This window comes from Kryptolebias marmoratus, linkage group LG18, assembly GCF_001649575.2.
Source record: "Kryptolebias marmoratus isolate JLee-2015 linkage group LG18, ASM164957v2, whole genome shotgun sequence".
Lineage (NCBI taxonomy): Eukaryota > Metazoa > Chordata > Actinopteri > Cyprinodontiformes > Rivulidae > Kryptolebias > Kryptolebias marmoratus.
Genome location: NC_051447.1, coordinates 20,089,998 through 20,114,021, shown reverse-complemented (window position 1 = coordinate 20,114,021; position 24,024 = coordinate 20,089,998). Strand labels below are relative to the sequence as shown.

The window sequence follows — 24,024 nt, the reverse complement described above, 5'->3', positions numbered from 1 at the left end:
CAGTGTAATCATGGAACATAAACGCATCGACAAACACTTTGTGTCTGCAAAACATGTGAGGAGAGCTGCAGACCAGGGACAATCCAGAAATGCTCATGAATGTCAGTTTAGAAGCTATCAAAGTTCTCAAATAAAGCACCTTTTGTTGGGAATTATCTTACAAAACTAGGAAGGATTTTTGGTTTATATATTAAAAGTTATGGTTTTTATTGATTTTAGTAAAAAAAAAAATGCAACTTTTAGGAAAATGCCCCGCGAAATCAGGCATTTTAGCCGCAACAATCACAAAAAATGCCCACGAAATCCTGAAGGGACTGTTTAGATGGTGAGCGGACTCCATAATGGAGACTTCAGAGGGTCCTCAGCTTCCTTCACGAGTCCCGGAGACTCTGAGGACTTTAAATTTAAACTTAGAAATCACTGAAAATGAGCTTTTTTCCAACAGTGGAAAACTGGCTTAAATAAGAGCCCATTTTCCCTTTAGTTATAGGAGCCAGCAACACAGAGAGAATTTGTTTAAATGATTTCACGTTTTACCCAGAACCAGCTGTCGGGATTCAGATCGGACAGGAAATCAGTGTTTTTCACATTTGTTGACCAGTCCATGGACTCCATGAAGCTTTTTAAAAGTCTTGATGTGGTTGAAGAGCAGCGCTGAGCTTCAGTCCTCTCAGTAAAAAAATCAAACCTTTGTGTGTTTTCGTAGTTTGAAAGTCCCAGCCAGCAGGTGACCATCGAGCAGTCTCAACCAGACCGCACCAAGAAGCCCTTCCACCCGGTCAGGTAATTTAATTTGAACTCACTTTGAACCAAAACTGGGCAGTCACTACTCCGAGCCATTCGAGGTAAAAAGTAGCTTGTTTGTGTTTCAGGTAAAACCTCAGTTTAGGATTTGTTTTTCTGACATTTCTCCTAAAACTTTATATTTTAAAACCCTGATTCCTGATCCTCCAGGGTCAGTTTGCCTGCTGGCAAAATAACCAAAGTAACTCTGGGCCGACTGCACTTCAGTGAGACGACCGCCAACAACATGAGGAAGAAAGGCAAACCCAACCCTGACCAGAGGTACGTGAGTGAACACACGAGGAAGAGGCTGAGCGGCGGCGGGGCGGCGTGCTGACTCAGTGTTTCTGCAGGTATTTCCAGATGGTGGTTGGTCTTTACGCTGCAGCCGGAGAGGAGACTCTACTTCTTTCTGCTCTGGTGTCTGAGAGAATCATCGTCAGGGTAAAAATCATTCATTAACGTTCAGCGAAGTCTGACGCCATCAGATCAAACGGTTATCGTCTTCCTCCCGAAGGCTTCCAACCCGGGCCAGTTTGAGATGGACAGCGACACCTTGTGGCAGCGCGGGGCAGCGCAGGAAGCTGTGGTCTGTCAGGGTCGGGTTGGCATCAACACGGACGCTCCTGATGAGGCTCTGGTGGTCTGTGGCAACGCTAAGGTGATGGGTGCCATCATCCAACCGTCTGACCTCCGGGCCAAGCAGAACGTTCAGGAGGTGGGACGTAAACATGTATTATTTTAGTTTGGAGGGGAAACAGCTGTTACTAACATCTGTTTCTCTGTCTGTCAGGTGGACTCTGAGCAACAACTGAAGAGGATCACTCAGATGAGGATCGTCGAGTTCGATTACAAACCAGAGTTTGCCTCCGCTGCTGGAATAGACCAGACCCATCAGACAGGTGCTGCCGCTCACAACTGCAGCTGATGAACGGAGTCTCTGTTTGATCCTAAAGTTTGGTGATATTTCAGGAGTAATCGCTCAGGAGGTGAAGGAGCTGCTGCCGTCTGCAGTCAGAGAGGTTGGAGATGTGATCTGTTCAGACGGAGAGAGGATACAGAACCTCCTCATGGTGGACAAGGTAGTTCCCCCAGCTTCCTAATCTGCAGCCAATTCTGTCCCCTCTGCCAAGGAGCTCATGTTTTCAGGAGAGTTAGTTGGTTTGTCTGTCTGTTCACAGCAGTACTTAAAAACTAAGAAAGAGAAACTACATTTTAGTGTTGATCCGGATCAGGACTTTCTTAACAATGTTTTGGTCTTGGTGATGGTTTGTGCTCTCCGCTCTTCTTGTTGATAAATGCTTTTTGTTGGCTGCATTCCAACTCTCCACCAAGTTTTTATTTTTTATTTTTGGTAGTTTCTGCTAACAAGTCAGCAGCTCGGAGATCTTCCCCTCTCAGATTTGAGGAACTCCACAAACACAACAAACCCTGAAGGTTCTGTGTATTTAACGGGTTAGAGGTCCAAATCGTGGTCAAAGGAAGGAAGCAGCAACTTCTTCATCTCAGTTATTAAGAGACATAACTGAAGTTATTTTGGCTCAGGTGTCACTCCAGTTAAGAAGTTGTTGGAAGAAAAATGGGCCACTGGAACAAGACATTCATGGAGGAGAGCAGAGAAAGTCTGATGTCAAACTGATGCTTCTACACAAACAGGCCCAGGAAAAATGGCTTCATGCTGAAGATTTTGGATATTTTGAGACCCAACTCCTAACTCTGTGTTCCAACAAGGAATCTACAGCCACTGGGTCCAGGCGAGATGATCTCATCCTAATCACAGGTGGATGTAGTGGTGCTGCACCTTCCAACCCCATCAGCAGCGATCCTGGAGATGCTTGTCTACAAAACTTCCAGCTTTAAGGAGCAGAGCAGGAGCTGTGACAGCAGTTAAATCTAGAACATGTTCTGGTTTGAATAAAGAGTGGTTCCTTTGGTTAGTGCGGTGCGAGGTCTTTCTGGAAGAGGAACGTTATCGGCTCTTTTCAAGCTTGATGCTCCTGTTAAACAATATTAACATGTTTTCTTATTAAGCCTGAGTATTTGGTGCTTCCTGCTGACGTTCTGGATGAAAATCCACAGCAGCTACCTTACATTCCAAAAGTTTTTACCCCCCAACATCTGTGTAACGTTCTCATCAACATTCTACTCCCACTCCAGGAACAGATCTTCATGGAGAACGTCGGAGCGGTTCAAGAGCTATCAAAGCTTACTGACAACCTGGAAACTCGGATCCAGGAGCTGGAGGTCTGGAACCGGCGCCTCGCCAAGCTGAAGAGTCTGACGGGCAGCCTTCGCTCCACAGGGTACCTGTCTTTACCCGTCTTTACCCACCTTTATCACTGATCTGTATTAGTTTGACAAAGGAAGGACTCTTAACCCTAAGATCTGTGAAGTACTGAGGGTTTAACAAAACCTGGAACAGACCTGGCTTTTAATCAGGGTTCACAGATTTTACATCAGGTTGAAGTCTGATGTTTGAGAAGCTCCAGAAGCTTAATGTTAGCCTGATTCAACCAATCAGAAACCAGTTCTGATGGTTCAACCAATCAGAAACCAGTTCTGATGGTTCAACCAATAAGAAACCAGTTCTCATGATTCAACCAATCAGAAACCAGTTCTCTTGTGGGTTTGGGATCATTGTCTTGTTGGAACACCCAGATAGGTCCAAGATTCAACCGTACGGCTCATGAGTTAAGGTGAAGTTGAAGGATTTTTAGTCCTCCTTCATTGTTCCCTCCACTTTGTACCACAGCATGATGCTACCACCACCATACGTGACAGGTGAAACAGTGTTCTTCACCTCGGCTCCTCCAAACCTCCTCCTTGTCTTTGTGTCCAAACAGTTTATTCAAACCATCAAACTTTTCTCCAGAAGACGTTTGTCTTGTCCACGAGGACAGCTGCAGGGTTTTTTTGGTCCTCTCAGTCCATGGTGATGTCAAACTGTCTTCGCTGTGGACAGGGACTCTGGTGTTTGAGCCTTGGTGGTTCCTGAACATCTGAACCAGTTTCCTTCCATCTGAGGGGAACAGATGAGTCCTGTTAAACAAATCCCAGAGAAACTACCAGCTGCAGTCAATCATGATCACCAACAGGAAGTTAACAGGCCCTGTCAAGTTAAAAGACCCTCTAGAACCACTTCTTAAACGATTCAGGTGAATGTATGGATAGATTTGAGTCTTTAAACCATTAAAGTTGTAAAATCATTCCTCTCTGGACAAAGACCGGCTGACATTTAAGCTCATAAAGGTGGAAACTTCTCACGGTAACTCTTAGCGCTAAAATCCTTGTTTCCTCCGACAGGAAGCCTCAGAGACACCCCAGCGTGTCGACGACATCAGGTCCAGAGTCCTGTAAGGCTGGGACAGCTCAGAAGAAACCCAGCCTCTGTCTGCAGAACAAACTCCTGCAGGCCAGCGTGTTTCTGCTGCTGCTCACCATGGCTTTGTGGTGAGGACATTTATTCTGTTTCTACATGAAAATAACAAGTACAGGTTGTCCAAAGAGCTGTTTTCTGTGTGTGCAGCGTGATCTCCGTCTCAGCTCTTTACCTGGTGACTTTGAAGGGAGGAGACATCGACGTGTCTCCAGGAAACAGGTGAACATCATCGAATTCTTTTATAAACGCTTAGATTCACACAATGGACCACTTTATAATTGACCTCTTTCTGCTGTCTGATACATAAAACTTGAGAACATTCTTTGTGCTTTAACAGAAGATTAAACAAATAATCTGAGTTTTGTTTGTCTTTCAGTAACAGCAGTGAGGCTCCTTCACTGACAACAGCTTCAACCACCACAGGTGAGCATCAGCTGCTGCTTCTCACTTTTCTCAACTTCTGCAGAAGAAACAAGACATATCAGCAAATTAACAGATTATTTATATAACAAATGGGCCTCAGTAGCATGTGGAAGAACCATACACAGCCACAACATCCCAGTCCAGAGTTAAAGACAGTAGACAGGAATATAAGGAGGCAGCAAAGGTAAAACAGGAGACGTATGATGATTTGGATAAGAGGCTGGACAGTAAGGAGGGACAGAAGGACGTTTATAGACTGACGGGACAGAGGGACCAGGCTGGAAAGGATGTGCAGCAAGTTAGGCTTGTTAAAGATAGAAACAGTAATGTTCTAACAAGAGAGGAGACAGTGGTGGGAAGATGGAAGGAGAACTTTGAGCAGCTGTGGACCAGGACGGATGCAGAAGACAGAGTCTGTCTTGCTGTGGAGCCCCCTGAAAAGAGAAAAAGAAGAAGAAGCAAGAGTTAACATTTTAAAATGAAAACCTTTCCTTTTTTACACCCTCCTCCAGTCTCATGGACCAGGCCTCCTGGTTCCTGGCCTCCTGATGTGGACTTCTGTGACCTGCTGTACTGCGATCAGGTGTACTGCTGCCCCTCACCTGCAGGGGGCAGCACCGACACCAACGTCACAGCCACTGAACCAACAAGAAAGATGGAGACGACAGGTACCAACAGAGACATGGATTAACACAAAAATACAGATTAAAATAATAAACTGGTCTCCTGTTTTCTGTTTTTGGACATTTTTGTTCTATTTGATTTAATTCTTGATGTTTTTGTTCTGCAGATAGAAGAACAGAGGAACTTAAACACCACCTGAAAAGTGCCAGAGACTGTGAGTCTTCACTTTAACCAACCAATCACTGATGTTTTTGGACATAAAAACATCTTTAATATTGTTTTAAACTTGACCTTTTGTCAGGGAAGAACACCACCATCCATACTTTCATGATTAAAGAGAACCAGCAGGTCATCGACAGCAAATACTGCCTGAGAGATGAATGTGGGTAAGTAGAGAACAAACGGCTGAATAAAAACAAATGTTTTAACGCTGTGATGTAATTCATACATTTTTAACGCAGTTATTGCCTCACCTGACTCAGAAATGACAATGAAACAAACACTCAGGCCACTCGAGCAAAAATGTCTTTTTCAATTCTAAGACATGTTTTGAAATAAGCTGAAACGGTGACTGTAGACAGGTTTTAATAGGATGTTTGTTTCTTCAGGCCTGGTCGATACGTCTTCAGAGTTCCTGTCAGCCAGTTTGTTCCAGTCAACATGAGAGTCACCCTGCTCATGAAGTGAGAACTGAACATTTCAAAAGATCTCAGAGAAATTCATGACAAATACCTGTTCTCAGTTGTTTAACAAAAAAACATCAGCATAACTCTTCAAAACAACCGTTAGCTTGTTAGCTTTGTAGTGAATAATATTTATTATTGTCTCAAAACAACCGTTAGCTTGTTAGCTTTGTGGTGAATAATATTCATTAGCTTCTCAAAACAACCGTTAGCCTGTTAGCTTTGTAGAAGCTTGTTTCATAACGTGTTAAAACAGAAATGAACCATGTTTTCTTCAGTTCTACAGAGTTGTTGGTGGTCCATCTGTGTGGTTTAGATGAATCCACCACCTGTTCCTCTCTGCTGGATAAAAACACCTTCACTGGAAGCAGGTACCCTTCAAACACGCAGGTAAATACCAGCAGTCAAGTTTATCAGTGACTACTTTAAAAAATAAAGTCAGTTTAAAGTCATTTATTATGTTTTTATGGTTCTCTTGAAATGAAAACAGTTGTGTGCTTCAGATTATCAGCGGTTTATAGAGTTAAATGAATTAGATTTTACTGAGTGAATGATCAGTTTTTGTTTCTTCAGGGGGAACACGAGTGGCCTCTTCAGGTGTCTCGTCTTTATCACAGCTTTTATCACTTCCGATCTGCGGTGGCTGTAAGAAACTTTCATTTTCTTTACATGAGATCATTAAAACACAAATCCTTAAGACAAGAGGCAGAAGGAAATTAAGAGGATTTATTAGAAAGAAAATTAGAATGTTTAACAGGAATTGACACATTATATTACATCGTAAATGTATTTTGACGCACATGAGGCAGGAAAGACTGAATATTTATTTGTTTTCCTCCAGGGTCAGGCAGACTGCAGTACCGACCATCACTACGCGGGGGCGCTCTTCACAGACTACCACTTCAACTTCTACAGACGCTGCACAGACTCGTAGAAATCCGCCTTCTGTACTGAATGTTGTTGTTTTTTTATAAATTCCAAACAAAGAAGGAGACGAGCTGAACGGCGGCGAGAGCAGATTTCTCTCCTCCGTCTGTTTTATTGGTCGGGTTCGATGAAGAGCTGAACGGTTCTGTTTGTTCTTATGAAACGTCCCGTCGTTCTGTGGCGAACCTGCACTGAAGGATCATGGGTAATCAGACTCATGTTGATGGCAGGGAAGCAGAACATGATTGAAGCCGATTTAATCCAATAAAAAGGTAATTAAATACAAGCAACGTGTCTGAGGCTTGGTGCCGTTGGATCAACCCGAGGTTCTGAACGTTCCCGCCTCGCCGGATTCGGAGGGACGGGTGGAACCGGGTCCGAGTCATTCTTCGTGAACTCTGAACGGTTTGAAGGTTTTGGACCAGAACCAGGTTTAAAGGTCCTCAGCTGCACCAGGGCTCAGTCCTCCCCGAGGGCCGATCTGTTGGTATTTATTGAAAAAGTCGATAAATTAACTGTGATTTTAGATGTAAATATGTCAAATCATTCTTGTAGAAAGATCAGTTACCTTCTCCCTGTTATATAGAATTTAATCTCAGGTTTTGTCAAATATTGTGTTAAAAACAGGAAAAATTCCTCCTTTGTTTACGGAAACTTGGCTCACCTGTCGCCTCTCATCACAGCTTTTCTCTCTGACTGATTATTTTACTGACTCCATATCCGTCAGACCGTCTGAATGTAAACAAACGGCTCCTAATTGTTGGCAACAAAAGCTGATTTTGCTCATTTATTACAAATCAAGCTGAAGTAAATGATGTTTGTTTATTGGTTGTTGTTGTTGGTACACATTTACAAAGAGTTCCAATAAAAAGAGTTTAAATCACATTTTGGCAGATATTCTGTCTTTAAGGCTCAGGAGGAAGTGTTGTTGTCTCCGTCCTCAGGTTGGACTGATGGGACGAAGAGGATGAGGATGTTTACAGAGGAAGGAGCTCAGAGGTTGGTTGTTTTTTAACGGACTCTGTTGTTGGACCGATTCGTCCCTCTTCCTGTCGGCTCAGACTGATGACTAATTCAGCTGCAGGAGATTCGACACAAACACCAAACTAATTAGAGCCTCGGCTGCAGAGGAAGCTTCAGTTGCAGGACGAGGACAGAGATGGGATCTGTGAGTACCCGCCGTTATTATCAGAACCATCATTTCAGGGTTTCATCCGAGGCGGAGATCTTTAAGAGAAGTTTCTTGGAATTAATCATTTAATAAGAAAACCTGAAGAAGAAATGTTTTAAATAAATAAAAGTTTATACTTTGAGTTTTACCAACTTCAGCATCAGGTTAAAGAATTTAATTTATAAATAATATGAGGTAAAACTAAAATAATTTCAGGATGAGAAGAAAAATCATAATTAGTTGTTTATATTTGTTTCATATTAAAGTTCTTCCTGCAGAAAATGTAAATATAAACATTTTTCAGTTCAGTTTAGTTTTGGCTCATTTAAAGTAATAAGATTTTAATGTTTTATTAAGTAAATGTAATTCTTTCTGTTATACTGATTAAAGTCTGTTTGTGTTGCTGATCACCCTGAAGTCAGAAACATGAGCTGCTAAATTAAATTAAATTCATTTGATTCTTTTCATAAATCTGAGGTCGTCTGCCTCTTGAAGGGGAGATGATCTGATATTAAAACATCATTTGAAGGAATGCATGTCGCCCGCCGAGGTTTTAAACAAAGATCACATGACTCAGCTGAGTTCATCATCAGGGATCACAGGGAGAGGTTACATTATCGCCCTTCTTTTTGGCGGCGGGGGATCAAGTCTGTCAGAGATCCTGCAGCTCCATGATCGACCAAAACGCCTCAAACTCTCAGACAATACGTCGGATTTTATTATTATTATTGTTATTGTTATTGTTGTTTAAACTTTTCTTGTTTTGGATCGTTCGGCACCGAGTGACTCCTGAGTTCTGTTGGTCCGTGTTGTAAATCCTCACAAACCAGGTGTAATTAATCTCCACTCAGGTGTGTGTGTGTGGTGTCGTCTGTCAGCCCAGGCACTGATGGGCAGGTGTCTCCTGTCGCCGTGGTAACGGTCGTCAGGTGAAACTCTCCTCAGAGATCATGTAATTAACTGACATGTTATCCTCTGTGTGTGTGTGTTCAGAGCAGGATGGGAGCTCGACATCTCTCTAAGATCCAGGAAGAGTCGGACAGCAGAGAGCACAGGTAAATGGACCTCCAGGTTCTCGTCGGGGCGGTTCTGGGCTCAGAGTTCTGCAGCAGGACCGGTTTAAATAAGAGCCCGGTGTGGGACTGTCGGTGGAAACCCAATCGGGTCAGAATAATCTGATGAGTGTGAGGAGGGACCTGATACCCGGATCAGACGATCTGGAAACAAGTTCAGTTGTTTCATTTGTTCTCCGATGCAGAACATTTGGTTCTGGATCCGTCACTGAGAGCGACTCAAACTCTTCTCATTTTAGTTTTTGTGATTTGTGACCGAACCGCTCAGAATTACAGAGACTACGAGTCGCAGCAGCGAGGGACTGGCTTTTATTTTGAAGGTGTTAATGAGGTGTGTGTGTGCTGTTCAACAACACGGTGAGGGGAAACTCGAGCTCGTCACTCTCTCTCTGTCTGTCTGTCAGCACCTGTTACCTGCAGCAGCAGACAGGTGCAGCAGGTGAACCAGGTGTGTCCGAGTCAGAGAGACGGGAAGTGACGCCTCGCTCGTTTTCTGCTTCTCTGCCTCTGAACGATCAGCGCAGACGGCTGGAAACCAGCAGGACTCTGATCGAGGAGGTAAAACCCAACCCGACATTTTTTTGTGACTTCAGCTTTTTGTTTGAAATGTAATTAAAGTGAAATTTAGCTGTTTTTGTGTCTCTGATGAGTTCCTGACAGTCAGCCAGGTGGGACGCACCTTTAACCGCTCTGGTTCATTCACTGAACGTAAGGCCTTCCAGTGACCACAGCGGGCCTAAAACAATCAGAACGGTCATTAAGTCCCGTTATCCAGAATGGAGCTTCAGATCATTAAAGCTTTAATCCAGCAGCTCGGCTCAGACCACCGAACACATGAGCTTAACTTATTTTGACAGGTGGACAGAAAAAAGCAGTTATTTTAACGCTGTGGCCCAAACGATTGTTTGTTTTTCAGTTAACGCAGATTGAGGCGGAGCTTCGAGAGGCCGACCATCTGGACGTGGAGCGGCGGCAGGAAGCCGACTTCCTGCGTCAGCAGGAAAACAAGCTGCTGTGGCAGGACTTGTGTTACCTGAGTCTGAGCCAGCGAGTCGCCAAGTAATCACACACACTCGAGTCCTCAGACTCACAGACGGACTTTCTTCAGAACGAAGGAAACCTACAAACTGAAGACTGATGCATTATGGGTACAGAGTTTAAAAGGAAGGATGTTTTGGTTATTTCCTGCAGACCCTGGGTCAGCAGCTACTTCAAGACGTTTCCGATGCACATCTACTGTCTGCCGGTCCAGTCCGCCACGCACAGAGGCAGGAGGTGGGGCCAGAAGAGGAGGAGACGCTGATGTCCTCAGATCAACACGACTGAACAGTTTTTATTCTGGTTCCTGAGGAAATAGTAACATATAAACATTATTTACTGATGACCCCAGAGGCTCCCATCAGGTTCTGAACTGTTTGGTTTGTGTCAGCTGAAGTAAAGAGTTTATTAAACTTTAAAAGATGAAATATTTTACTGCTGTTTGCTGCAACCTGAAACAATAAAGAAAAGAAACGAGTCACTGAGATAAAAATCTACACTTTCTTTGAAAATAACTTTTAAAACCTGACATGAATCCTTTCACAAACCCATAAGCTGTGTGTGTATATAATTTTATTCAAGTTTTATACATCAGGACATAAAATATGTTTTATTAATAGAAAAAAAAAACATGACAAATTACATCATGTCATTATTTAGGCTATTTTTGTCACATAGTTTAGATAAATTACAGCATTAATATTATTATTTCTTCTTTAATTAAAATGTTTCTGTATTTAGACAATGCCCATGTAAAGAAAGCTCATATTTTATGCAGATTCTCTAATTTAAAGCCGTATAAGGCTCTGAAACCGACATGCCTGTTTTCCGTGATACGCCTTGAACGCAGCATTGCGTCGTGATGTCATCGCGTCACGCCGCCGTACAGCCCTTCCCCTGTGTGCGTCTGCAGCTTCGGCTCTGAATCGTAGACATCATGGTGAGTTTCTGTTTAATTAAAATATTTTTAAAGCCCTTTGATAAAAACGTAACCGTGCTGCAGACAACCGGGCTCGCTTAACTTCAGTTTTATTCTTGTTTTTTTATGTTTTAGTTGAATATTTGTTAAATTTTTAGCTCGGCGTGACAACCGGCGAGCAGCACATGGGGCGTTGTAGCTGCAGCTAAGCTAAAGCTAACAGCTTTATTTGAGATTTTAGCTTTTATCAGCGGGGATAAATCGGCTCTGTTTACCTCTAATAACATGAATTAAACTCCTGTGTTTGTTTGTGTTTCGGTTTGTTTTTTTTTTATTTGTGAGCTCACTGCAGTTAGCCTGTTAGCATGCTAGCTTCTTTTGTAGCCGTCATTCAGGAACGAATCAGCAATAATTATTATAAATAAATTATTCATAACAAAGAAGGAGAAGAGAAAGAAACGCATAGATATAACTGCGTATTCATTTCCAAACGGTTCACATGCTATCAGTTTTTATTTTCATGAGTTTTTTTGTAATAAATTAAAAGCTTCTAGCGGTTTCCAGGATGAAATGGGCGGGGCTTACCTGCTGTTGCGTTCACTGGTGCTCGGAATAAAACACATCCAGTCCTGACAATGAAAAAAACAGCTAACATAAATTAAATTACTGCTTCGAATTATTCCATTTTATTAATCATTGTAAATTAATTTTAAGAGTTTAAAGTTTTAAATCAGCTGCAGCTTCAAGGTTTGGGATTCATTAAATTATTAATAGTTTTATTAATAGTCTTGCACTTCAGAATAAACAGAATAGAGATTAGGTTTTTTAGGTGTCTATTTTCTGATATTTGTGTAACTTGTGGAGTTTAATCCAGATGTTTGTTTCAGAAACAAACTCCCTGTAGTTCAGATGAGAATGTTTGTTTTATTTGTTCAGGGTTTAGGTTTTTGAGAGTTTTAACATTTATAGCAGATATTTAAAGGCTCTCGGTGGCCTTAAAGCAGCATCCGTCAGGCCTGTGACTCTCTCTGCAGGCGTCCCTCTCCATGGCCCCGGTAAACATCTTCAAACATGGAGCTGATGAAGAAAAAGCAGAAACCGCCCGACTGGTGAGTTGGATTTAACTTTAATAAACTGTTAACTGGAGTTAAAGACGTTAAAAGTCTCCGTTTCTTGTTGCTCTCTGCCTGCAGTCGTCCTTCGTGGGCGCCATCGCCATCGGAGATCTGGTGAAGAGCACTCTGGGGCCGAAGGGGATGGTAGGTGCCTTCAGAACCTGCTGGGTGTTGGTTCTGGTCCGGTTGAACCCGATGAACGGATTTCCTCTCCTCTCTGTCTCCAGGATAAGATCCTGCTGAGCGGAGCAGGGAAGGCGGGGACCGTGACGGTGACCAACGATGGAGCCACCATCTTGAAGGCCATCGGCGTGGACAACCCGGCCGCCAAAGTCCTGGTTGGTGAGTGATGGCGCCGGCTGGATGACCACAGGAAACATGGAGTCTGACTCTAACGGCTCAACCGTCGTGTTTGCAGACATGTCGAAGGTTCAGGACGACGAGGTCGGAGACGGGACGACCTCGGTGACGGTGCTCGCCGCCGAGCTGCTGCGGGTAAATACTCCAACCTGACGCTTGTGTTTTCTGAGCTTCTCGCTCTAACCTTTCGCTGTGAACCGCCTCAGGAGGCGGAGCTTCTCATCGCCAGGAAGATCCACCCTCAGACCATCATCTCCGGCTGGAGGAAGGCGACTCAGGCGGCCAGAGAGGCGCTGAAGGAGGCCGCCGCCGACCACAGGTGAGTGCACCTGGAAGCATGACTCAGCATTAATCAGAGGCTGTAAAACTCGATCAGCTTTGAGTTTTTTCACTAAATGAACTCGTGAAATCTTGGTTTCAGCGTCCTTTAATGTGCTGTCCTCTCTGGTTTCCATAGCAACGACCCAGCCCGTTTCCAGGAGGACCTGCTGAACATCGCCCGCACCACGCTGTCCTCCAAACTGCTGACTCACCACAAGGATCACTTCTCCAAGCTGGCGGTGGACGCCGTCATGAGGCTGAAGGGCTCCGGGAACCTGGAGGCCATCCACGTCATCAAGAAGCTGGGAGGGAGCCTCACCGACTCCTACCTGGACGAAGGTGAGGCGCCGTCACCCCCCGGGGCAGGGGCGGAGCTCTGGCTTCTGATTGGTCACTGAGCCGTGGCGTCACGTGTCCGTCTGTCCAGGTTTCCTGTTGGACAAGCGGATCGGCGTGAACCAACCGAAGAGGCTGGAGAACGCAAAGATCCTCATCGCCAACACCGGGATGGACACGGACAAGATCAAGGTTCTCCTTAGAACCCAGAACCTCCTCTGTTTGTTCCGAAGCGGAACGCGTGAACCGCTCTGAGCGCCTGCCGTCTCTGCCCCCTCAGATCTTCGGCTCCAGAGTTCGAGTCGACTCGACGGCGAAGGTGGCGGAGATCGAGCTCGCCGAGAAGCAGAAGATGAAGGAGAAGGTGGAGCGGATCCTGAAACACGGCATCAACTGCTTCATCAACAGGTAACGGCTCACCTGGGGTCAAAGGTCATCTGGATTTATTCTCACTGTATTTATGGTTCCAAATAAAGAATTATGTGTGGAGGAGCAGTGCCCCCTGGTGGTTGATCTGTCAGACAACCAATCAGATCCACTCATGCGTTCATCCTTTCATCCTTTCATCAGACAGCTGATCTATAACTACCCCGAGCAGCTGTTCGCTCAGGCGGGCGTCATGGCCATCGAGCACGCCGACTTCGCCGGCGTGGAGCGCCTCGCCCTCGTCACCGGTGGGTTTCTGCGGCTCGTTTGGTTTCAGCGGGAGCGTTTCCTTCGGCGCGGTCCTCAAAACGTTGTTGTTGTTGTTCAGGTGGAGAGATCACCTCCACCTTCGAGCACCCGGAGCTGGTGAAGCTCGGTCACTGCAAGCTGATCGAGGAGGTGATGATCGGCGAGGACACGCTCATCCACTTCTCCGGGGTCGCCATGGGTACGCTCGTTTTCTGATCAAACGCTTACATTTTATAGAAATCTGATGATTAAAAAGAGAAAAATGTAAATAAGAAATATAGTATTTATTTTGTTATATCAAATGTTAATAATTGTAGCAAAAATACGTTTATTAAATCTGTAAATAAATGTTAAAATATATCATCTTTACAAATATTTACTAAATCAATGCGTCGTTTGGGATCACAGAGGCGCCAGAAACAATTTTCTGTTTCTGGTGCTCTCGTTGCTGCCATGTTGGCGCTGACCTTTGACCCCTCCTCCCCTCAGGCGAGGCGTGCACCGTGGTCCTGCGAGGAGCGACTCAGCAGATTCTGGACGAGGCGGAGCGCTCGCTGCACGACGCTCTGTGCGTGTTGGCTCAGACGGTGAAGGAGCCGCGGACCGTTTACGGAGGAGGTGCGCCGACAGGAAGCCCCACCTCCAATCTGTTGTTTTAGCCAGTAGAAACGCTGACTCAGGGTTTTTCCTCCCCAGGCTGCTCTGAGATGCTGATGGCGAAGGTGGTGAGCGATTTGGCCAACAGGACGCCGGGAAAGGAGGCGGCCGCCATGGAGTCATTCGCCAAGGCTCTGAGGATGGTGCGTTTGATTTCAGAGCAACATTTTGACTCTTTCCTGAAAGTTCTGGGTTTGATCGATCCGTCCCTGACTTCCAGCTGCCCACCATCATTGCCGACAACGCCGGCTACGACAGCGCCGACCTGGTGGCTCAGCTGAGGGCGGCGCACCAGGAGAACAAGAACACGTTCGGCCTGAGTGAGTAGATGCTTCCCGCCACTCTGCTGCCGCCGCCGCCGGCACTCTGCGGGGAAATCACGCTGTCTCTGTCCCTGCAGACATGTCCGAGGGCTCGGTGGGAGACATGGTGGAGCTCGGCATCACCGAGTCGTTCCAGGTGAAGCGGCAGATGCTGCTGAGCGCCTCGGAGGCGGCCGAGATGATCCTGCGGGTGGACAACATCATCAAAGCTGCTCCCAGGTGAGCCCCGCCCCCCACAGCCCCCCGCCGCCGCTCTTCTTCTTCTCCTTCTTCTTCTCTGACTCGGTTGTTTGTTCCTGCAGGAAGCGAGTCCCCGACCACCACCCCTGTTAGACGAGCAACACGTTACTTTTATTTATCACTCAGAGGAAGTCTGGATGTTTGTTTTTGTTTACTGAAATAAAAAAACAATTTCCCCCCCAGAGTTTCTGCTTCGGCTCTCGTTTGTTGTTAAATCTGCAGTTTTGTGTAAAAATCTTTATGGACATAAATCTTTTGACTTTGAATTTAAACGTCTTGTAAAAGAAGTCTGACACGCTGTGGCGGCTGGTGGAGTTTTCTCCAGGGGGGGCTATAAATCCAAAGGTTTTGGTATATGTCTATTATGTGATACGTATATGTTTTGGACCAAAACACCAGTATTTACATGAATTAAAACAACAAAAGCATCATTATATAATTACATATAACATACATATAAATGCACAAACGCTTCCTGAACACCAATACTTACAAAGACGGAGGTCTGTAGGACACATTTAGCGTTTATAAAACCTGTTTTCTTTCTTATTTTTCAAAACTTTACCGGAGAAAATACGTCAAAGATTGTTTAATGGTGAGAGCGCTCACTACGTCACGTATTCTGAACGTAGATCTGATGTCTCACTCCGATTAAAATTCAAATATTTTAAGTTTTTAGCATAAATTTTCTTAAACTAATTATTAACTATGAGCTTATTTCTGTAACTTAGTCACGTAATGAACTTATTGCTGTCTTTGAATAAAAGGCAGCTCAGCCAGTCAGGCGAACTTTAGGACAGACGGATGTGACGTCAGCCCGCGGCGGAAGTCCCACGCTCCAGCGGCGGGAGGCAGAGTCAGGTCTGAGCACAGGAGAGGTGCGCCATAGACATGAATACGCGCATGTGCAACTTTTAACGAGAGGCGGGGCGGACAACGTCGAAGAACGAAACAACTTTACTTATCATTAACTATAAAATATTTATCTTACACAACTAAAAATATATATACATATATTTTGAAATATTTTTATTTACTTTTTTTTTTTTTAAGTCTTATTCAAGATAATGTGAGTGGTGGGGCGGCGCCCTAGCGCCCTCTATTGGCCAGCCGCCACTGCTGACACGTCTGTTAGCAAAATATCATGAAGCTGATGGAGTTTAATGAACGTCTCAGGCAGAAATCAGGAGTCAACCAGATTCAAGATGGCCGCCACAGCTAAGCAGCCTTAGCAAACAGATCTGCAACAGTTTCAAACTTCTGCAGCGGCGGGTGACGTGCATTCACCCTGAGGAGGTTAAACAGCTCAATCTGTTCATCGGGTCAGAGTGACCCGGACCTCACCGAGTCAACACGAACGTTACACAACCACAGGGACGTTACACAACCACACAGCCCTCAGGGGGTTACAACCAATAAAACAAAGTTTCTCCTGCAGTCAGAGCTCCGAGTTTTAATTTTAAATATTTAACTTGATTTTCAAACGTTTCCTCCATAGAAAACCGCAGAGATCAGTTTAAAACACTTAACTCTGGAACTTTTAGCCGATGTTCTTATCAGCGTTTGGCACAAATTAATTTTTTATTTCTGAATATATAAATGTATATATATATTTTTTTATTTCTTAGAATTTCCTGAATCCTTGAAGTTTGTTTTTAGTGTCAGAACCGGATCTGAACTCAGGTAAGATGCTGACTCTTTCTCAGATGGTGTTTCCTGGTTTGGAGTCTGGTTCTGATTGGACCTGGCGGGGCGGGGGCGGGTTCTGTTCCCGCTCAGACCCAATCAGAGTCATGGGTTCGTCTGACAAACGCTGCAGCTGTTTGCCAGCAGCGGTCAGACAAACGGAGACATGAAGCTGCTGCTGCTGCTGCTGCTGCTGCTGCCGGCGGCGTGGACCGGCCCGGCGCCGCTCAGGTACGACCCGAACACCTGCAGCTCCTCCTCCTGGAGGCCCGGAGGAGAACTCAGGAACATGTTCTTTCTGTCCTTCTGAATCCCTCCCCAGGGTGGCTCTGAGGCGGGTGGTCCCGGTCCGAAGCCAGCTCCGGGCTGAGGGCCTCCTGGAGGACTTCCTGAAGTCCCACCGGCCCGACATGTTCAACCGCCGCTTCGCTCAGTGCTTCCCGCCGGGAACGCCGTCCCTCCGGCTGGGACGCTCCAGTGAGAAGATCTACAACTTCATGGACGTGAGTCTGAGCCTTTTATTCAGGAAGCTGGGAACTGTCTGCCTGTCTCATGAAGAGTGACAGACACAGGCAGGTGGTTACCATGGTGACCCAATGAGCCGCTTCTTCTACAGTTTCTACATCAAAATGTCGGCCATTTTCATCTCGGATTATTCCAAACTAAAAGTCTGTTTGTCTCCAGAGGAGACAGAGGCTGGACTGTCTTCAGGGACGTCCTGTTTGTCAACGTGTTGTTTTAACGATGGCTTCCTGTTTTGGGGGTTTCAGGCGCAGTACTACGGGGAGATCAGTTTGGGGACTCCGGAGCAGAACTTCTCGGTGGTTTTCGACACCGGATCAGCTGATCTCTGGGTGCCGTCGTCCTACTGCGTCAGCCAGGCCTGCGGTACGAAGTCTGGGTCAGGGCGGCCCGACTCCGCTTTAGTTTACTGAGAACTGATAAGAAGTTCAAGGTCTAATGAGAAGAAGTCAGGTCCAGAGAGTTCCTGACTTCCTGTTTGAGTAAATCTGTTAAATCTTTTATGTGTCTCCTCTGTTTGCAGCGCTGCACCGACGGTTCAAGGCCTTCGAGTCGAAGTCTTTCCATCATGACGGTCGGACGTTTGGGATTCACTACGGATCGGGACACCTGCTGGGAGTCATGGGAAGAGACACGCTGAAGGTTTCTTCTGCTTCTTTCAGAGGAATCAGGAGCCCATCGTAGCTCACAGAATCAGTTTGGGTTCCATCTGTTTCAGATCGCCGGTCTGACCACCCTGAACCAGGAGTTCGGAGAGTCCGTCTACGAACCCGGCTCCACCTTCGTCACGGCAAAGTTTGACGGGGTCCTGGGACTGGGCTACCAATCCCTGGCAGAGATCCTCGGGAACCCCGTCTTTGACAACATGGTGGCACAGAAGATCGTGGACGAACCCGTGTTCTCCTTCTACCTCAGCAGGTGCTTCTCTACAGAACTGGTCCAATGTCTGTCTCCAAGGTGAACTGTAACGATGAGAGCAGGGTCCACCACGAAGGACAAGTGTCCATTTATGTCTTTTCTACGAGACAAGTCTGTATCCCCTGAAGTCATGTTCTAAGATAGTTTGTTTGTTGTTCAAAGAACCCTGGAGACGGTTTTCCTGACCCGTGGTGTAGAAAGAAGGTCTGTCTCTGAAAGGACTCTTTGGTTTGGCTGCAGGGTTTCTATTCCTGGTGAGAAGCTTCAGGAGACTCTAGGAGGTCCAGAAGGTTCCTTTAAATACAGATGGTGTTCTAAGTGTTCTAAGTGTTCTAAGGCTCGTTCCTGTATTTAAAGTTAGGCAGAACTGATTCCACTCCAGGTCGTTACCCAATCAGCAGGGTTTCTTCCTGTGCTCACCAAAAAACTCCAGAACAGTTTAAGGAACCTCTAGAAGTTCTCTAGTAACCTCAGATGGATGAGCTGTGCCCCAGTTAAGCAGCTTCATCAGTTGGAGGATCCAACCTTCAAGGTTCTCAAAGGTCTAAGACAGTCTTTGTTGAGGACCTGTGATGCCTTCAGATGTGGTTTCTGAAGCGTGGAGCTCCTTAATTCGAGCACAGCCAGGGTGTCCTCAGGTTCTGTGGAGACCTTTGAGTCCTTTTCATCGGGCTCCTGAGGAAACCATGGTTCTCCTGAGGTCCAGGGATCTGGGAGGATGATAAGGGCCACAAACTTCCTTCATCATCATCATCTCATCGTCCTTCGAGTGTCAGGAGAGTCTGAAGATGAAGTTTTACCGTAGGTCAGATGGTTTACAGGAGGACCAGATGGATCCAGGTTTCCATGGTGATGGAGGACTGGAGTCTGTAGATTCAAGACTTTCACACATCATATCCAGGAGCCTGACTGAGCAGTGAAGGATTGTTTGATCGTTTGTTTCTGAAGGAGAACCAGCACCAGCAGCCCAGAAGGAGAACTGCTGCTGGGGGGGAAGGATGAAGCTCTGTACACCGGACCGATCAACTGGATCCCTGTCACCGCCAAGGGCTACTGGCAGATTAAGATGGAGAGGTAAGTAATGTGTCACATGATGTGTGTTGTGGGTTCCTGATGAAGACATGAAGCTTCTCTGATGTTTGGGTTTCAGCGTGGCGGTGCAGGGAGTGAGCTCGTTCTGTCCTCGCGGGTGCCAGGCCATCGTTGATACTGGAACCTCCCTGATCGCTGGACCGACCAATGAAATCCTCAGTCTCCAGCAGCTGATCGGAGCCACGCCCACAAACATCGGCGAGGTTTGTTCCCCTTCCCTTTGTCTGATTCTGACAGAATTTGAAGCCGGTGGTTAATGTCCATCGAACACTGGACAGATGTTTCTGTTGGATCTCTGTGATTCAGGTGATTTGGCCTCAGAAAAGAGTCCAACAGTCCAGGATCCATAAAAAGTTCTTTATGGGTTTTAAACCACAGTGAGCTGGTCTCTAAATGGTTCCTCGGTCGTGTATTTTATGATATCATGAGAAGAAAAAGAATCTTGACCCAGTGTACTGAAGCTAACAGCCTAGCAGCGACCTGTTAGCCCTGTGCTAGCTAAAACCGGCTGAAGCTAGTCGCTAACATTAACAAGAAATAAATGTTGCCAACGCAGAGTTTCAATTCAGTAAACCTGCTGGGCTTCAAAAGAAACGATTGGAAAGTTGACTTTGCTGCTAGCATGATCTGAGTCATTAGCTGCTGATCTTTTCTTCTTTAATGTCCAAACTTCTTCTCTGAGGACTCATTTGGACTAATCTAAGTGATCTGACAGAATCTCTCTCTGTGAATCTGGACCATTCCATGGTTTTAGAGAACACGCTGTGGTTTCATTTTTGTCCCCGTTTGTCTCAGTTCCTGCTGGACTGCGGCCGCTTGTCCAGTTTGCCTCATGTGACCTTCGTCCTGGGTGGAATCGAGTACACCCTGACCTCCGAGCACTACGTCAGAAAGGTGAGACGTCTCAAACGCCTAAAGGGACAGTTCAGGTCTTTCTGAAGTGGGCTTCTGTGGTTCTGCACAAATAATATCTTACCTGCTTCGGTTTGGAGAAATATTCTGACCAAACTGACGAGCTAACGGCTAGTCCGCGCGAAGACAAACTCTGCTGTCTTACAACAACTTTATGTGGTTCATGTAGCACTTCCTGTGAAGCCTGTAGCACTTCCTGTGAAGCCTGTAACACTTCCTGTAAAGCCTGTAGCACTTCCTGTGAAGCCTGTAGCACTTCCTGTGAAGCCTGTAGCACTTCCTGTAAAGCCTGTAGCACTTCCTGTGAAGCCTGTAGCACTTCCTGTGAAGCCTGTAGCACTTCCTGTGAAGCCTGTAGCACTTCCTGTGAAGCCTGTAGCACTTCCTGTGAAGCCTGTAGCACTTCCTGTAAAGCCTGTAGCACTTCCTGTGAAGCCTATAGCACTTCCTGTAAAGCCTGTAGCACTTCCTGTGAAGCCTATAGCACTTCCTGTGAAGCCTGTAGCACTTCCTGCAGAAATATTGCCATATTTCTCTCAGAATAACCTCGTAAAGCAGAACTGAAGGTAAAATAAAAGTTTATTAAAAAGCAGTGACATGAACCAATGATCAGTTTGGTCTCGGCTTCGCTCCGACTTGCCGTTAGCTCATCAGTCTGGTCAGAATTAAACACAAAGATTATTTCAAGAAAATAATATTTAAAAAAAACATTTATTTGTCTTGTTGATTTATCCCTCATTACGTAAAATTCACTTTTTCAGAGTCAACCATTAATCTGAACGTCTCTGTCTCTGTCTGTCCCCCTGTCTCTCTGTGTCTCTGTCTCTGTCTGTCTCTTTGTGTCTCTGTCTCTCTCTGTGTCTCTGTCCCCCTGTCTCTGTCTCTGTGTCTCTGTGTCCATCAGGAGATCTTCGGCAGCAGGGAACTGTGTTTTAGTGGTTTTCAGGCCATGGACATTATTTCCCCTGAAGGTCCTCTGTGGATCCTGGGAGACGTCTTTCTGACGGAGTACTACAGCATCTTTGACAAAGGACAGGACCGGGTGGGCTTGGCCCGAGCCAAACATCCCGTTGAATAATCCTACAGCTTTAAAGAAAGTTAGTTTTCTACAAAATTGAACAAAATGAAGCCAACATTTTATTTCCAAATGTGATTCAGGACATTCATCAACAATAATCACAGAAAGTCCTGAGCCTCTGAATTATTTAATAAGTGGTTCAGTTTCCTCTTCATGGAAATGTATTCAAGTCTTTGTTGAACACATTTAGCAACATTATCAGGCCTTTTATTGTGCATTAAGAGTTATTCTTCCATTAAAATGCCCAAATGCAGTCTGCTTTTATTTAAAAGGTTGTATTTGTAAGTTTGAAGAGCTGTGAAGGTTATTTTATTAAACATGTTTTTATCATAGAGTTCCAATAAGAGGAAGGAAACTTTACCTCGACTAATAAACTCAAACTGAGACTTTAAAGCCCGGACGTCTCCGAGCTGCGACTGTTTCCAACAAACTGAGACATAAAGTCATGAAACATTCAGGCAGTTTTAGACCAACTCCTGACCAGTTTAGTTTGATTCCAAGTGAAAATTAGAGAATTTTCTCTCAGACCTCAGCTGCTGCCAGCAAGGAGCCTTTCTAAGCTTTGTGTCCTTTTAGGACCTTCGACCTGAGAGCATCCTCTTCTTCTTCTTCTCATACGCTGCGTGCTCAACACGTCTGCAGTGGTTCGGTGTTTCCATGTGGATGCAGACATCTCTAAAAATGCTGCCATGTTTACGAGAACATTTTTAGAAATGATAAATAAAAGGATTGTTTTTAATAATCAGGGTTTTTCTGTCAGAGTTCAGACTTTGACTGTTTGATTCAAAGCAACTAAATTTAAAGCATCTTTTAGTCTTTTTTCAGAACCTCTGTTCAAACTTTAGGTTTATTTTTTCTCCAGACTGTCGTCTTTCATTTCTTCATCTTGGTTAGTTTCCTCCTCCTCCTCCTCTTCACTTCCAGCCGTTCCCTGGAAGTCGTGATCGTAATCCGGCTCGGGGAGCTGCAGCACGTTGGGGGTCGGACTGGGGGACCTCCGGGACGGATATCGACCCAGACGTCTCCTCCTTCGTCCCAGGGCCTTCGGGCTGGGAAGGCTGCGGATCGACGCCTTCGAAGTCTGTCTGGAAAACTGCAGTGAGAACTGACGTCCTCTCGGCCGGGACGGTGGAGGATTTGTGCCGTTAAGGGTTGTCCAACGAAATTCCTTGGGTCCCAGTTGAGTCGGGGAACAACAGTTGGAGCCGGTCCTGGAAGCGCTGAGGACACGAAGAACAAGACGTGAAGCCACGTCAGGGAAACGATTAAACTTGGATGGACCGGGGCGGCTCACCTTGGGGTTCCCAGACTTGGTGTCTCCTCGGTGGGGGAGTGGTTGAGGTCGTTCAGATGTTTGCAGGCGTTCCCGAACAATGGCGGGCTGACAACCAGCTGGGGAAAAACAACAGAGGACGTGCTCTCAGGTGACGGCGGGTCGCTGTTGACCTCCCGTAGGGTGGACAGAGTGTCCATGGACTGCGGGGGGACGGCCAAGGAGGAGGGGGGAGCTGAGTCCATGGGACCTGGATTGGTTCTGGTTGGATACCAAAGAGAACATGAAAGATGTTCAGATGTGTAGAAATGACTGAAGGTTGTATTGTTGGCCAGAAATACTCAGACTTTTACTTGATCAGTACCTCAGGTCGGGGAAGAAGCTGCTCGTTGCGTCGCTGCTGTGTCGTTTGAAGATCGGTCGAGGATGTTTGAGGTCAGGAGGCTCCTGGACACTGAGCAGCCGTCGGACCCGACCCAGAACCTGAAAAAATACACTTATAATCCATTAAAACAGTTAATAAACCAAAAAGATTCACCTTTTAAAATATTTACATTATTTATCGACTAACTTTGGAATAAAGTTGGCAAAAATTTTAATTTCCTACAAAATTCTTACTTTCTCTTTGCATTAAACTGCTGTCATGCAGCCAAATAATAATATATTTGTTATAATTCAAAACCAAGGAAAGTTGTGGTTTTACCGACTCTTGGCGTCGAACAAAAATGGAGTCCTGTCGCTGTGGATGGCTGTCGGAAACATCGGCTTCATCAAACTGCAGGATGTCAGAGAGTCTGGAGGAAACGTGTCTCATTAAACTGATGAAACTTTTCTCAGGTTAGTGTCTCACAGATACTGTTAGGAGCCAGTCAGACACACAAAAACAGGCAAATTTCTGCTTGAAATCGAACGCTCAGACGTTTGTTTAGATTTAACCAAAAAAAAAAAAACAGCTCAAGAACTTTAGAACCCTGAAAAGGGTTCCAGATGATCGCAGTGACTTTGACTGTTTCCCAACAAAATCTGTGTCATGTGAACTTTCTGAGTATGCTTCAAATGTCTGTGACATGAGAGCGAGACGAGGGAACTCCTCACTTCGTCCCCATCAGTCCCCGTCCAGAGGACACTGGCTTTATTAAAGCTAGTTGGTGAATGACATTTGCAAAGTAGTTTCTAAAATGTCTCAAAACATTTGCGGGGGGTGGTAGGATGTGGGCCAGGGGTGATACGATGTGGGCCGAGGGTGGTACGATGTGGGCCGGGGGTGATACGATGTGGGCCGAGGGTGGTACGATGTGGGCCGAGGGTGGTACGATGTGGGCCGGGGGTGGTAGGATGTGGGCCGAGGGTGGTACGATGTGGGCCGAGGGTGGTACGATGTGGGCCGAGGGTGGTACGATGTGGGCCGGGGGTGGTAGGATGTGGGCCGGGGGTGGTAGGATGTGGGCCAGGGGTGGTAGGATGTGGGCCGGGGGTGGTAGGATGTGGGCCGGGGG

The 24,024-nt window shown here is 45.8% G+C and overlaps 4 protein-coding genes across 6 annotated transcripts in view; 3 read left to right on the top strand and 1 right to left on the bottom strand.

Moving 5' to 3' along the window:
- Positions 1 to 7,695, top strand: part of LOC108250474 (myelin regulatory factor like) — a 17,030-nt gene extending 9,335 nt beyond the window's left edge. For all 3 annotated transcript variants that reach the window (XM_025002564.2, XM_017440359.3, XM_037981096.1), the window contains 17 exons: positions 707 to 783; positions 955 to 1,065; positions 1,137 to 1,227; positions 1,301 to 1,501; positions 1,577 to 1,685; positions 1,756 to 1,865; positions 2,941 to 3,086; positions 4,087 to 4,233; positions 4,310 to 4,381; positions 4,539 to 4,585; positions 5,098 to 5,253; positions 5,376 to 5,423; positions 5,511 to 5,595; positions 5,818 to 5,892; positions 6,171 to 6,282; positions 6,466 to 6,537; positions 6,734 to 7,695. In XM_025002564.2, coding sequence (XP_024858332.1) covers positions 707 to 783; positions 955 to 1,065; positions 1,137 to 1,227; positions 1,301 to 1,501; positions 1,577 to 1,685; positions 1,756 to 1,865; positions 2,941 to 3,086; positions 4,087 to 4,233; positions 4,310 to 4,381; positions 4,539 to 4,585; positions 5,098 to 5,253; positions 5,376 to 5,423; positions 5,511 to 5,595; positions 5,818 to 5,892; positions 6,171 to 6,282; positions 6,466 to 6,537; positions 6,734 to 6,826 — 1,752 coding nt within the window. In that variant the 3' untranslated portion in view covers positions 6,827 to 7,695. The remainder of the gene's footprint in view (positions 1 to 706; positions 784 to 954; positions 1,066 to 1,136; positions 1,228 to 1,300; positions 1,502 to 1,576; positions 1,686 to 1,755; positions 1,866 to 2,940; positions 3,087 to 4,086; positions 4,234 to 4,309; positions 4,382 to 4,538; positions 4,586 to 5,097; positions 5,254 to 5,375; positions 5,424 to 5,510; positions 5,596 to 5,817; positions 5,893 to 6,170; positions 6,283 to 6,465; positions 6,538 to 6,733) is intronic.
- A 3,234-nt stretch (positions 7,696 to 10,929) lies between these two features.
- cct2 (chaperonin containing TCP1, subunit 2 (beta)) lies at positions 10,930 to 15,231 on the top strand. Its single transcript, XM_017440366.2, has 16 exons — positions 10,930 to 11,041; positions 12,055 to 12,129; positions 12,214 to 12,279; positions 12,363 to 12,477; positions 12,554 to 12,630; positions 12,702 to 12,814; positions 12,953 to 13,155; positions 13,244 to 13,344; positions 13,433 to 13,560; positions 13,723 to 13,826; positions 13,907 to 14,026; positions 14,317 to 14,445; positions 14,524 to 14,627; positions 14,705 to 14,804; positions 14,885 to 15,026; positions 15,110 to 15,231. The coding sequence occupies exons 1-16, from the start codon at positions 11,039 to 11,041 to the stop codon at positions 15,138 to 15,140; spliced, it is 1,611 nt and encodes a 536-aa protein (XP_017295855.1). The 5' UTR covers positions 10,930 to 11,038; the 3' UTR covers positions 15,141 to 15,231.
- A 1,604-nt stretch (positions 15,232 to 16,835) lies between these two features.
- nots (nothepsin) lies at positions 16,836 to 21,508 on the top strand. Its single transcript, XM_017440361.3, has 9 exons — positions 16,836 to 16,964; positions 17,056 to 17,236; positions 17,504 to 17,621; positions 17,779 to 17,897; positions 17,974 to 18,173; positions 19,122 to 19,247; positions 19,324 to 19,468; positions 20,061 to 20,159; positions 21,082 to 21,508. The coding sequence occupies exons 1-9, from the start codon at positions 16,900 to 16,902 to the stop codon at positions 21,253 to 21,255; spliced, it is 1,227 nt and encodes a 408-aa protein (XP_017295850.1). The 5' UTR covers positions 16,836 to 16,899; the 3' UTR covers positions 21,256 to 21,508.
- Positions 21,509 to 21,727: 219 nt separating this feature from the next.
- The window catches only part of LOC108250478 (bestrophin-3), a 12,875-nt gene continuing 10,578 nt past the window's right edge, over positions 21,728 to 24,024 (bottom strand). The window contains exons 10-13 of the mRNA XM_017440365.3: positions 23,232 to 23,322; positions 22,893 to 23,011; positions 22,550 to 22,789; positions 21,728 to 22,475 (exon numbers count right to left, since the gene is read on the bottom strand). Of these exons, the coding sequence (XP_017295854.1) occupies positions 22,103 to 22,475; positions 22,550 to 22,789; positions 22,893 to 23,011; positions 23,232 to 23,322 (823 nt within the window). The 3' untranslated portion in view covers positions 21,728 to 22,102. The remainder of the gene's footprint in view (positions 22,476 to 22,549; positions 22,790 to 22,892; positions 23,012 to 23,231; positions 23,323 to 24,024) is intronic.

Bases quoted from the DNA above. Each gene is read 5' to 3' on its own strand.
- cct2 (XM_017440366.2), top strand. The intron at 14,628-14,704 runs GTGCGTTTGATT...CCTGACTTCCAG, and splicing joins TCGCCAAGGCTCTGAGGATG to CTGCCCACCATCATTGCCGA. The intron at 14,805-14,884 runs GTGAGTAGATGC...CTGTCCCTGCAG, and splicing joins CAAGAACACGTTCGGCCTGA to ACATGTCCGAGGGCTCGGTG.
- nots (XM_017440361.3), top strand. From the start codon at position 16,900: ATGAAGCTGCTGCTGCTGCTGCTGCTGCTGCTGCCGGCGGCGTGGACC. The intron at 19,248-19,323 runs GTAAGTAATGTG...TTTGGGTTTCAG, and splicing joins TGGCAGATTAAGATGGAGAG to CGTGGCGGTGCAGGGAGTGA. The intron at 19,469-20,060 runs GTTTGTTCCCCT...CGTTTGTCTCAG, and splicing joins CGCCCACAAACATCGGCGAG to TTCCTGCTGGACTGCGGCCG.